Source organism: Arvicola amphibius, chromosome 9, assembly GCF_903992535.2.
Source record: "Arvicola amphibius chromosome 9, mArvAmp1.2, whole genome shotgun sequence".
In the NCBI taxonomy this organism is placed as follows: Eukaryota; Metazoa; Chordata; class Mammalia; order Rodentia; family Cricetidae; genus Arvicola; species Arvicola amphibius.
The window spans coordinates 57,672,063-57,684,737 of NC_052055.2; the positions used below are offsets into that span (position 1 = coordinate 57,672,063).

The following is a 12,675-nucleotide window of genomic DNA, read 5'->3' on the forward strand; positions in this document are numbered from 1 at the left end:
AAACACAGTCAGCACTGAGAGACAAAGTCCACTTGTGTGGCAGTGGGAACAGAAAGGGAGAGAGGGGCCATTTTGATTCTATGGTCCAAGGAAATGACTAGTCTGAAGCGGCCTGAGCAGCCAGTACTGCGGCTCTACCAGAACTGCCTGAGGGTGAGTTCGCTTGAAGTAGACAGGACAGAATGGCAGGCACTCTTTGCCGCTGGATTTGATATTCTGAGGATTTTTGCAGCCTCTTTGTAGAGGCTCTTCAATCTTGTTTGGGAACAGGACGGTTGAGCAGTGGGGTGCTAAGGTCTAGGTCAAAATGTTTTCCAGAATGTTTAAGTGGAAGGAATTCAGGATCCCTTTCAAGTTTGACTTGTGGGAAATTTTCATGGCCTGGGGAGATGGGAAGTTTCACTGGAGAAGGTTCAATCTTCTTTTGGGCCACACACACACACACACACACACACACACTCGGAGTTAAAGGAGTGGGCTTTTAGATAAGACACTGAATTTCAAAAGGGTTTGAAACTTTGAAAAAGTATTCTATTAAACCATCCCCACCCCTTTCTGACCCCTATGAGCCTGAAATTTAAGTTGCTTCTTCTTCTTTTAAAAATGTACTTTATGTATGGGTGTTTTACTTGTATCTGTGTGGTGCCTGGTGCCCCCGGAGACCAGAAGAGGGTATCTGTGAACTGCCATGTGGGCACTGGGTACTGACTCTGGGTCCTCCGGAACAGCGGTAGGTAACCCTTGACTCTGGGTTCTCTGGAACAGGGGTAGGTAAACTTGGCCATCTTTCTAGTCCAAACTTCTGCTTTGTTTTTTTGTTTTGTTTTTGTTTTGTTCTGGCACCTAGTTCTTAGTGTCTCACCTAAAAACATTTAAAACATTCTCATCCCTGGGCATGCATGGTGGCAGATGCTGTAACCCCGCCACTTGGGGAAATGGCAGCAGGAGGTCAGGAATTCAAGGGCATCCTCAGCTATAGCCACTTAAGACCAGCTTGGCTACATAAGACTGTGTCTCCAAAATAAATAAAAGAAAAATTTAAAAATGAAGCATTCTGCCCCCCTAAATTTGGAGCCACTGTAACAGGACTGGGGAGCTAACAGAAAGGCATGAGACATCTAACCCCCCAAGTGACCTTGAGGTAGGACTGGACTTTGTAGCATAAATTCTAATTGGTCTTAATAATAAAAACTCAGTCAGCTATTAGGTGGGTGAAAGCTGAGGGATCAGAGAAGCAGTGTGGCCAGCCCCTAAGTTCTTAACTCTACCAATGCTCAGACCAAAGGGACGATCCTATCCTCAGACTGCATCTCAGACTGCATCCTCAGACTGCATCTCAGATTGCATCTCAGATTGCATCTCAGACTATATCTCAGACTGCATCTCAGACTGCATCCTCAGACTGCATCCTCAGACTGCATCCTCAGACTGCATCTCAGACTGTATCTCAGACTGCATCCCTAGACTGCATCTCAGACTGCACTGCTTCCATTTCCTCCTACCTTATATTCTTCTCTCTGCTCAGCCATACCACTCCTGTCTCCACCTTTCTAGTGCTGGAACGAAAGGCATGGGATCCCAAGTGCTGGGATCGCCTTTGTGTGAGCTCTGTTTCTCTTTTAGACTGGATCAATTTCTTGTAGCCCAGCGTGGCTTTGAACTAACAGAGTCTGTCCCCCCAGTCCTGGGATTAAAGGTGTGTTTCACCACTGCCTGGCCTCTAGTGGCTTCGCTCTGCTCTCTGATCTCCAGGCAAGCTTTATTTGTTAAAATGCAAACAAACTATCATTACAGGACTTGACTTGCATTATGCAGAAATGTTTTACTGTGTTGGGGTTTGGATGTCATCTGATGAGTCTCCTTTTTCCTCTCTCCATCTCTTAGGGTCTAAGGATAACTCTCGGGACAAAGGTGATTCTCACAGAGGACCTTGAGATTTCTGCGTTCTGATCAATGTCAAATGCCACTAGAGGATGGCCAAAGGGCTCCTGGTGACCTATGCCCTTTGGGCTTTGGGGGGTCCTGTTGGACTCCACCACCTGTATCTGGGAAGGGACAGCCATGCCCTGCTCTGGATGCTTACCCTGGGAGGTGGTGGGTTGGGTTGGCTCTGGGAGTTCTGGAAGCTCCCAAGCTTTGTTTCTCAAGCCAACAGGACCGAGGGTCAGAAACAGAGGCCAGGAGAGGGGAGGCCATCTCTGAGTCTCCTTCGCTTTGCTGGCCAGATGATAGTGGGAATCTATTTTGGTCTCGTGGCTCTGATCAGCCTTTCTTCCATGGCCAGCTTCTATATTGTGGGCCTCCCACTGGCAGTTGGCTTAGGGGTCTTGCTGGTGGCTGCTGTTGGCAACCAGACATCAGACTTTAAGAAGACTTTAGGAGCCGCCTTCCTCATTTCCCCTGTATTCTATGGCCGCCCCATAGCCATTCTACCCATCAGTTTGGCTGCCAGCATTACAGCCCAGAAGCATCGCCAGTACAAAGCTTCAGTGGAGTCAGGGACGATCAGCGTGCGGCTCTACCATCTGGGCTTGGCTTACCTCGCCTTCACAGGCCCACTGGCCTATAGTGTCCTGTGCAACACAACTGCCACCCTGAGCTATGTGGCAGAAACCCTCGGTTCCTTCTTGAGTTGGTTCAGCTTTTTCCCACTTCTTGGCCGCCTTGTGGAGTCTGTCTTCCTTCTGCCTTGCCGGATCTGGTGGCTTCTGGTTGGGGATCCTGGCTTCAATACCAGACAGTTCCAGGAGTGGGAAAAGTTCTATGAATTTGTTGACAGTTTTCAGGATGAGAAACGTCGGCTGGCTTACCAGGTAAGCCTTTCTTCTCAGGCAAGTCTCCCCAGGGCCTGTATGGACTCTGAGGGTTAGAAACCCTGATGGAGCTGGTAGTCTGCATGGGAAGCACTGTCCTGAGCCCTGCTGCTACCTAAGGGTCTTCTGGTTTCTTTGGGCTCCTGTGTGTACTGCATGAAGGTGCACTACTGATGAGAAATACATATGAGTAATCAAAATGGTTAATTTATTTATTATGTATATGGTGTTCTGCCTGCATGTATGCTTGGATGCCTGAAGAGGGTATCAAATCTCATTCTAGATGGTTGTGAACCCCCATGTGGTTGCTGAGAATTGAACTCAGGACCTCTGGAAGAGCAGCCAGTGCTCTTAACCATCTTCCCTCCCAGCCCTCCTTTTTTTTTTTTTGGTTTTGGTTTTGCAAGACAGAGTTTCTCTGTGTAATAGTCCTAGCTGTCCTGGAACTAGCTCTTGTAAATCAGAGCTGGCCTCAAACTCACGGAGATCCACCTGCCTCTGCCTCTCAAGCGCTGACATTAAAGGCATGTGCCATCACCGCTGGCTGAATAATACTTTTTATTGAAGTTTAACAGATAAAGTGTACATACCCCTCAGGTTAAGGAATGGAACACTGCCAGCTCCAAGAGGATCCCTTCCTATCCTTTCCCACTCTATACGCCTGCCTTGGAGGTCGGCTCCTTTCTGCCATCTGTCACTGTGGATTAGGGGCTTTGTTTTGTGGTGTAGGAGATTCAATCCAGAACCCCTGGGTGTGCTACATGACTCTATAACATTGAGTCTCATCCCGAGTCCTACGGTGATATATTAGGTTCAAAAGTTTATTATTGTGTATGTGTCCATGTACCACAACATGGATGTAGAGGTCAGAGGACAGTTGGCAAGACCGGAGTCTCTCTTTCTACTACGTGTATCCCAAGGATTGAGCTCAGGCTTGTCCTAAGTGCCTTGATCTACTGAGCCATCTTGTCAGCCCAGTTGTTTTGTTTTGTTTGGTTTCATTTTGAGACAGGCTCTCACTATGTAGTCTTTGGTCTGGAATTCAAAATATAAGCCAGGCTCATATGTATACCAGGCTGGCCTCCAACTTGTGATCCTCCTGCCTCTGCCTCCCAAGTGCTGGATATTAACAGCACATGACACAGTGTTTGCTAGGTGAGTTCTTTGGTTGTTTTCTTTCTTTTACTCCTTTTTTTCTTTACCCAAGTTTTGTCTATTCTTTTTTATTTTTTGAAAGATTTATTTATTTATTTATAATGTATATGGTGTTCTGCCTACATGTATACCTGCACACCAGAAGAGGGCACCAAATCTCATTACAGATGGTTGTGAGCCACCATGTGGTTGCTGGGAATTGAACTCAGGACCTCTGGAAGAGCAGGCTGTGCTCTTAACCACTGAGCCATCTTTCCAGCCCCAGTTTTGTCTATTCTTGACCATCCAATAAATGGGATCACCTAATACAGATCTGGGATTTTTCATTCAGCATTAAGTGTATAAGATGTCGTTAACTTGCAATTTGAAGATAGTTTGTGTTAACTGTTGTAGCTTATCCTACTCACAGCTTATTAAATATATTAACTCTATTGTTAATATTTAGGTCATTCCTAGTTTAAGACTCTTTTTTCTTCCTTCCTTCCTTCCTTTCTTTTTTCTTTCTTTTTTTGAGACAGGGTTTTTCTGTGTAGCTTTGGAGTCTGTTTTGACACTAGCTCCGTAGACCAGGCTGGCCTCGAACTCACAGAGATTCGCCTGCCTCTGCCTCCCAAGTGCTGGGATAAAAGGCGTGCGCCACCACCGCCTGGTTTAAGACTTTTTCAACCAAGTTCCTTTAAGCATTCTTTTCAGGTCTTTGGTGAACATATGCTCACTTATTTTTCTTGTGGGGAGATCTCGTCAAAGGTGTGAAGTTCTAGGTTGGGATGCATTTGTAATTAAAGACATTCTAGCTTTTATGTGGTATACTGAATTTGGAGGGGTTATTTGTTTGTTTGGGTTGTTTTTCTCTCACGACTGTGGATCAAACCCAGGACCTTACTCTGTCTAGTTAGGGACGTGCTCTGCTAATGAAACATACCCTTGGCCTAAAGGGTTAAAATTCCAAGGCTCTGGGCCATTCTAGGTGCTAAATAGCCTGGTTTTTCCAGAAGGAGGGAAAGACCAGGGACTCTGAGCACTTATGAGATGCTAATTTGTGAACTCTGTTTCACCAAGGTTTTGGGCCTTCCAGAAGGGGCAACCAATGAAGAAATACATCGGAGTTACTATGACCTGGTGAAAGTTTGGCACCCAGACCATAACCGGCACCAGACAGAAAAGGCCCAGAGGCATTTCCTGGAGATCCAGGCTGCCTATGAAGTCTTAAGTCAGCCCAAGAAACCCAGAGCATCCCGGGGGTGAAGAGCAACATCTTGAGGAAGGACTCACTCTCGGCAGAGCTGGGTGGCATATTCAAAACCTGGTGTCCCAAAAGTGTTAAGGAAGCTGTTTGCGACAGAGGAAAACTTTAAAGGGATGAGAAGTTTGTGGTAGAAAATATATCTATATTCTGAATTTCTAAATTCTTGGCAACTGTGTTCTTGATTATATTTTCTTAATACCATTTAGTGAAAGATATAATATCAATAAAAATAACTTTCAAAGAATATACCACTGTAGCCTATCCAAGTACATTGATGTATGATGGAGGAAGGTTATTTTAACTTTTATAAATGTGTAGAGCACTGGTTTAGGAGACTGAAAAATATGAAGATTCTAATATTTCTTATATTGTCATATGACAAGAGGGATCTCAGAGACAATGTCAAAGTCCCAGAAAAATGTTTTTATTCCACTTATACATTCTAGTTCTATGCTTTTCCCAAAAGGGACAAGTTGCGGTGACAAGGGAGAAGCACTGCTAATTGGAACAGTGTGTGGAGCCCCTCGTGGCTTTGGGACAGGCTGGATTCAGGTCTTCTCAGTACTCGAAGTCTGACTGTGAGCATTATGCCACTCTCAGGAGCATCTATTATAGAGGATTCTAACATGGGTATAGATATCAAAGTCTGCCCTGTTCACTGCTTGAACTAAATGTCATGGGACTAAAAAATGATGTATCGGGGTATTGGAAGAGGAACAGATGATGTTGTTTTATGGGAATCTGCAGACCAGGCTGGCCTGAAACTCACAGAGATGTACTTGCCTCTGCCTTCAGTCCTGGGAATAAAGGCATGTGCTAGAGAGAGAGAGGGAGGGAGGGAGGCAGGAGAGAGGGAAGAAGGGAGGGGGGAGAGACAGAGGGAGAAAGGGAGGGGGGATCATCATTGAGGCATTATTCAGATCAGGTTGGCTAGTGGGTAGGTCTGTGGGGGATTTCTTAACTCCGGTAACTAAAGTGAGGAAGCCCAGCTTGAATGCAATCTGTGCCATTTTCATGGACTGGGACTGAATGAAAGGAGAAAACAAGCTGAGCACTGGCATGTGCCCGTTTGGTGCTGTTCCTGATTGTGGAGTCCCTGTGACCAGAGCCCTCAAGCTCCTGCCTTGGCTTCCCAGACATGATGAACTGTGCTCGGCCTGTAAGCTGAATGAATCCTTTTCGCGAATCCTTTTCTCTTTAGTTGCTTTTCTCCAGGTCTTTTATCATGACAAGAGGAGCTGAAACTGAGACAGGACTGACGGAAAGATTCATGATTTTATATCTCATGTGTCTTTAAGGCAACTCGGGAAGCCCCGGGGAACAAGCAGTTACGTGTTTCAAGGAGTCCTTATTGAATTCTAGCTAGATGTGGAAAAAGAGATCAGGATGTCGGATGTCTCACTTTGCAGAGGAAGACTGAAGACCAGAAACATAAAATAATACACCATTCTTGCCATCTTCTTGCTTTTCCAGTGTGTTTTATTTACACTTTTTCTTTCAAAATATCAAAGTTTTAAAATTCTAAGAAAAGGGAACTGGAGAGATGGCTCAGTGGTTAAGAGCACTGGCTGCTCTTCCAGAGGACCCGGGTTCAATTCCCAACACTCACATGGCAGCTCACAACTGTCTGTAACTCCATTTCCAGGGGATCTGACACCTTCACACCAATGCACATAAAATAAAGTTAAATAAATTATTAAGAAAAAGAAATCCCTTCTCTTTGGGGCATGTGTGTGTGGCTTGGATACCGAACTGAACCCAGCGCCTCAGGAATGCTAGGTTAGAGTGGTATCTCAGAGCTGAATAGAGCTCAGCCCTTCCTTCCTTTTCATTTTGAGCCAAGGCCCTGCTAAGTCACCTGGTTCCTTGTGATCCTCCTATATCGGCTCTGAAATAGGTATTGTTACAGCCTGGGCTAGCAAGCTTGCTGGAAGTTATTTATTGATTTTATAGAGTTGGGGTGTGGCTAAGAGGGACAAAGTTCTCTCCCTACCTGTGTTTAGACAAACTTAGACCAAGATGGCCTAGAACTCACTATGCAGACAAGACTAGACTTTACCTTGTAGCAATCTTCCTGCCTCAAACTCTCAAGTGCTGGGATTACAGGTGTGAGCCACCATGTTTCCCTCTAAAGAGTGCATTTGAGGTTCTAATTTGATCCCCAGCCCTGAAAAAGAGAAGCATCAATTACTTTTATTTGGGGAGGGGCGCTAAAATTTTCTTCTCTATTATTTTTCTAGATACGCTTCCTCTAGGTTACAAAGAACAAAGATTGATGAGAACCTGTTCTTCATGTCAAATCCATATTAAGTAAGACTTTTCTGAAAAAGTCCTACATTTTAGCAGACAAGACAGAGACAGAGAAGTGAGGAGCTGGGCCTCTTCTCCTACCTGGTCAGTCAGGGTCTCACGTAGCCCAGGGTGACCCAAACTCGCTCCATATCTCACTGGCATCTTCTGCCTCTCATGCTCTGAGATCCTAGGTGTACAGTACCAGGCTCGGCCACGTCTGCCTTTTCTGTTGCCCTGAGGGGGACTGGATGAGTCTTCACCACTGTCTTGTGGGGGAGTCGGGCTTCGGTGACCTTTAAGACAACAGATAACATTGGGTCCTGTGGGTTTTTTCACTTGAGGCTTATGTTAAACAATTTGACTTGCCATCTTCTGGCGGCCGTCTTGTGGACATTATTGTGGTAAGAAACGAAATTATCAGGGAGCGATGGTGCACACGCACCTCTAATCGGAACACTGAGAGGCAGAGTCAGGAAGAGCTCTGTGAGTTCTGAGTTCAAGGCCAGCCTGGTCTACATTGTGAGTTCTGGGCCAGCCAAGGCTACAAGAGAAACCCTGTCTTGAAAAACCAAAAATAAAACAAAATAAAAATAAAAAATTTAAAATCTAATTATACATTTTCACACACCCCTAAATGACTCACACTCCTGGCAGTCACACTCCCTTACTGTCCCAGTAGCCACTGGCAACCACACTCTGTGTGCTCTCTCTTATGCTCTGTCTCTTGTTTATTCTGAGGTTTGCTTTCATGAATTAATTTTCTTAGATCCTTTCCCCTCCTCTGTCCCTGCCTTTAATCCTCATTCTCATTCTTGTCCACCTCCCAGGCCTACACCTATTTTTTTCCCTCAGACAGGGTCTCACACATCCCCAGGCTGACAATGACCTTGAACTTCTGATCTTCCCAAGTGTTGGTGTGAACAGCACGCACTACCAGGGCAGATTTATCTATTTTGTTTTTTTCAGACCGGCTCTTACACTATAGCTCAGACTGACATGGGACTTTCTGCATAGCACAGTCAAGCCTCAAACTCCTGGCAATCTACCAATGCCTCCTTAGTGCCAGGATTAGAGTAATTAGCCACCACACTCGGCTCTATCCTGAATATTTTGTATAAATGGAACCAGGCAATACGTTAACCTTTGTGTAGGTCAGGCTTCTTTCATGTTAGCATGACTTTTCATGCATGACTTTTCAAGGTTCGTCCGTGTTACTGTATACAGCATTATTTATTTTCTATTTAAATAATTGAGTTTTAAAGATATTCAGTCATTCCTTTTTAAGAAATATTTACCTTTATATACACACATAGATATGTATATACAGTAAAGAATGTTGCATCGATACCTTCATGCCTCTAAATTCATTTATTCTCTTGAATTATTCCCTTAGAATAAATTCCCATGAGTGAGATTATTAGGTCAAAGGGCATGAACATTTTTACAGCTCTTGTCAATATTGCTCTTAAATTGTGGTGTTCAGAACTAATGCAATTCTCAGTGTGTTCAGACAGAACAGGGTTCTGTGGGGCTATTAAGTTCTCAAGGTCTGGACAATATATCATCCTTTAAATCAAGCAGCCCAGGAATTTATTAGTGCTTTTTTTCCCCTTTCTTGTTCTCTCTCTCCGTCCTTCTTCCTTTCTTTGTTTCTGGCTTGCATGTCTGTGTTACTCTTTGAGCTTCCAGCCGACTAAGGCCCTTGCATGTTCCCCCAGCTTTGTATCTTTATTTCTCTGTTTTGTGACAGACAAAGATGACTTTAAATTGCTGTCCCTGCCTCTACCTCTCAAATGCGGGATTACAAACAGTACAAACATGAACCACCAGGCTTGGGTCATGTGGAGCTGGGGATCAAACCCAGGCACACTAAAAGAGCAAGACCAATTAAGCCCACTCCACCCCGTCCCACACACTATGCATTAAAGCTGTGTTTGCAGCTATTCTAAGACCTAGCAGCTTTGTGAGGATCTGGGACTTGAATTTAGCATGTCTTGGCGTAGCAGACTTTTTCTTTTAGGTCACCAACCAGCTCCCAAATCATGACACAGAGGCTTCTTATTAGTTTTGAATGCTTGGCTTAGCTTTGACTTGTTTCCGGCTACCTCTTTTAACTTAAATTAACCTGTTTCTCTTTGTTTACCTTTTGCCTCAGGGCCTTTTGCTCTTCTTTCCTTCTGTGTATCTTACTTTCACTGCTTCTCCTGTATAGTTGTCTGGCAACTGACTGGCTTTGGCCCCGGGGCATCTCCCTCGCTTTCTTCCTTGTTCTTTTCTTCTTCTCTTCTCTAGTTCTTCTCTCCTATTTATTTTCTCTGCACAGCAGCCCCGCCTACCCTCCTCCTGCCTAGGTATTGGTCATTCAGCTTTTTAATTGTTTTAAGATTTATTTATATATTTATTATGTATACAGTGTCAGTCTTGCAAGCCAGAAGAGAGCACCAGATCTCATTAAAGATGGTTGTGAGCCACCGTGTGGTTGCTGGGAATTAAACTCTCAGGACCTCTTAAACTCTGAGTCATCTCTCCAGCCTATCCATTCAGCTTTTTATTAGACCAAACAGGTGCCTCAGGCAGGCAAAGTGAAACAGATGCAATACATCTTTACATAATTAAACACAACATTGTTAAAGAAATTCAGCATAAACAAACCTAACATGCCTCTACACGGTTAAAGTAATATTCCACAGCATAAACAAATGTAACACATCTTTACATAGTAAAAATAATATTCCACAACTTCTTGGTTTTCTTTTTCTTTTCTTTTCCTTTTTTTTTTTCCTTTTCAGTTTTTCGAGACAGGATTTCTTTATGTAACAGTCCAGGCTGCCCTGGAACTTGATTTATAAACCAGGTTGTCCTCAAACTCACTGAGATCCTTCTGACTCTGCTGGGATTAAAGGCACGTACTACCACCTGACTTTTTTAAAAAATGTTTTATTTATTTATTTTTTCCTGTTTATTTATTTATTTGGATTTTTGAGACAGAGTTTCTCTGTAGCTTTGAAGCCTATCCTGGAACTAGCTCTTGTAGACCAGGCTGGCCTCGAACTCACAGAGATCCACCTGCCTCTGCCTCCAAGTGCTGGGATTAAAGGTGTATACCACCACCGCCTGGCTTAAAAAATGTTTTATTTCTTTTAATTACTTATTTTTTAAAAGATTTATTTATTTTTTAAGATTTATTTATTTATTATGTACACAGAATTCAGAATTCGGCATGCCAGAAGAGGGCACCAGATCTCATTACAGATGGTTGTGAGCCACCATGTGGTTGCTGAGAATTGAATTCAGGACCTCTGGAAGAGCAGTCAGTGCTCTTAACCTCTGAACCATCTCTCCAGCCCATACTTATTTTTTTTAATGTGTATTGGAGTTTGACCTGCATGTATGTCTGTGTGAGGATGTCAGATCCACTGGAACTGGAGTTGCAGATTGTTGTGAGCTGCCATTGAATTGAATGAACCTGAGAGCTGTCCCGTTGCCGCCGACCTCCAGTCCTGTGCCCTGAGAAACTGGCCTTGCTTTTGACTCAAGCCCTCCCCCCCCCCTTTTTTTTGGTTTTTCGAGACAGAGTTTCTCTGCAGCTTTTTTTAGAGCCTGTCCTGGAACTAGCTCTTGTAGACCAGGCTGGCCTCGAACTCACAGAGATCCGCCTGCCTCTGCCTCCCGAGTGCTGGGATTAAAGGCGTGCGCCACCACTGCCCGGCTTTTTTTGTTTTTTTGAGACAGGGTTTCTCTGCAACTTTAGAGCCTGTCCTGGAGCTAGCTCTTATAAACTAGGCTGGTATCGAACTCACAGAGATCCGCCTCCCAAGTGTTGGGATTAAAGGCGTGTGCCACCACCACCCGGCTACCCGTTATTTTTTTAAGCAACCATAATCCTGTTTTTTTTAAAAGATTTATTTTAGTACATTGGTGTTTTGTCTACATGTATGTCTTTGTGAGGGTGTCTATAGTGGTATATTATTTGTGTTTTAATGAATAAGCCTTGTCTGAACACCAGAGAGCAAAGTAGCCATACTAGTCAGCCATAAAGGCCAGGAATGGTGGCACATACCTTTAATCCCAGGACTCGGGAGACAGAGACAGATGGATCTCTGTTAGTTCAAGGCTACCCTGGGCTACTACACAAGATTGAATCTGTCTAAAAGAGAAACAGAGCTCATACAAAGGTGATCCCAACACTTGGGATCACAAGCCTTTAATCCCAGTACTAGGGAGGTGGAGACAGGAGCGATATAGCTGGGCAGAGAGAGGAATATAAAGGGGAGACAGGAACTCAGTGGAGTGTGGAGTCTGAGGATTCATGGAGACAGTCTCTCTCCTAGGGACAGGATCTTGTCCCTTTGGTCTGAAGATTTGGTAGAGGTAAAATGCTTCTTCAGTGGCTGGCTGCTTTGCTTTTCTGATCTTTAGGTTGAACCCCAAAATTTGTCTCTGGGTTTTTATTATTCATGCTAAATCTGGTGCCCAACATTTGGGGTATGAATTCACAAACAAAGCTATTTGCCTATAGCGTTACAGTCACCAGCATAGGCCAGAACTACACGTAGAGTCAACACCCTACTGGCTAGGTTTTTTCTTTTATCTCTCCTGGGGTGGGCTCTCCCTAAAAACTCTTTTCAGGCTGCTGCCAAACTAGGTAACTGCCTTGAAATCCAGGCAGTCTTTTACAGCAGTAATAAGTCTCACATCTTCATCAACATCATCAGCAGATTTGGTAAGACAATCGGGAATTTTTAAAGGGAGGAAATAATTAAAAGAGAGCATCTTTTCCCCACATTAAAAAAACGGGATGCTCCATTGCAATGGAGGGATTTGTGTCTCTGTATGATAATATGCTGGACAGTTTGAAAATGGAACAGTTCAATAAGAGGATAAGTAATTTATATGGAATTTATGTGATGTCAATTGTAAACATTATCAGCTTTATCATTTTTGTTTTATCACTAAAATAGTTGGTTAATCTGAGTGCTAAGATACAGGCCTTAGAAAAACCTAATAAAAGAGATCACAGAGATATTCAAATCCAGATGGAGGAATTTAGTGGAGAACCAATTACAGCATTGCATTATAAAAATAGAGAAGAACAGCCTAAGGTTTTCAAACAACCAGCCTTAAGATATCCACTAACCTTATTGGAACTGCCAAATGGCAGAGGCTCTA

General features: G+C 43.9%; 1 protein-coding gene across 1 annotated transcript; it reads left to right on the plus strand.

Annotated features, from left to right (window-relative positions):
• Dnajc22 (DnaJ heat shock protein family (Hsp40) member C22) lies at positions 1-5,460 on the plus strand. The gene is made up of 3 exons (XM_038343942.2): positions 1-153; positions 1,885-2,813; positions 5,028-5,460. The coding sequence occupies exons 2-3, from the start codon at positions 1,974-1,976 to the stop codon at positions 5,211-5,213; spliced, it is 1,026 nt and encodes a 341-aa protein (XP_038199870.1). The 5' UTR covers positions 1-153; positions 1,885-1,973; the 3' UTR covers positions 5,214-5,460.
• The last annotated feature ends 7,215 nt before the right edge of the window (positions 5,461-12,675 follow it).

What these genes read in the sequence shown, in the direction of transcription:
- Dnajc22 (XM_038343942.2), top strand. Translation starts at nt 1,974, where the DNA reads ATGGCCAAAGGGCTCCTGGTGACCTATGCCCTTTGGGCTTTGGGGGGT. An exon ending in AACGTCGGCTGGCTTACCAG is followed by an intron (nt 2,814 to 5,027) that starts GTAAGCCTTTCT and finishes TGTTTCACCAAG; the next exon opens with GTTTTGGGCCTTCCAGAAGG.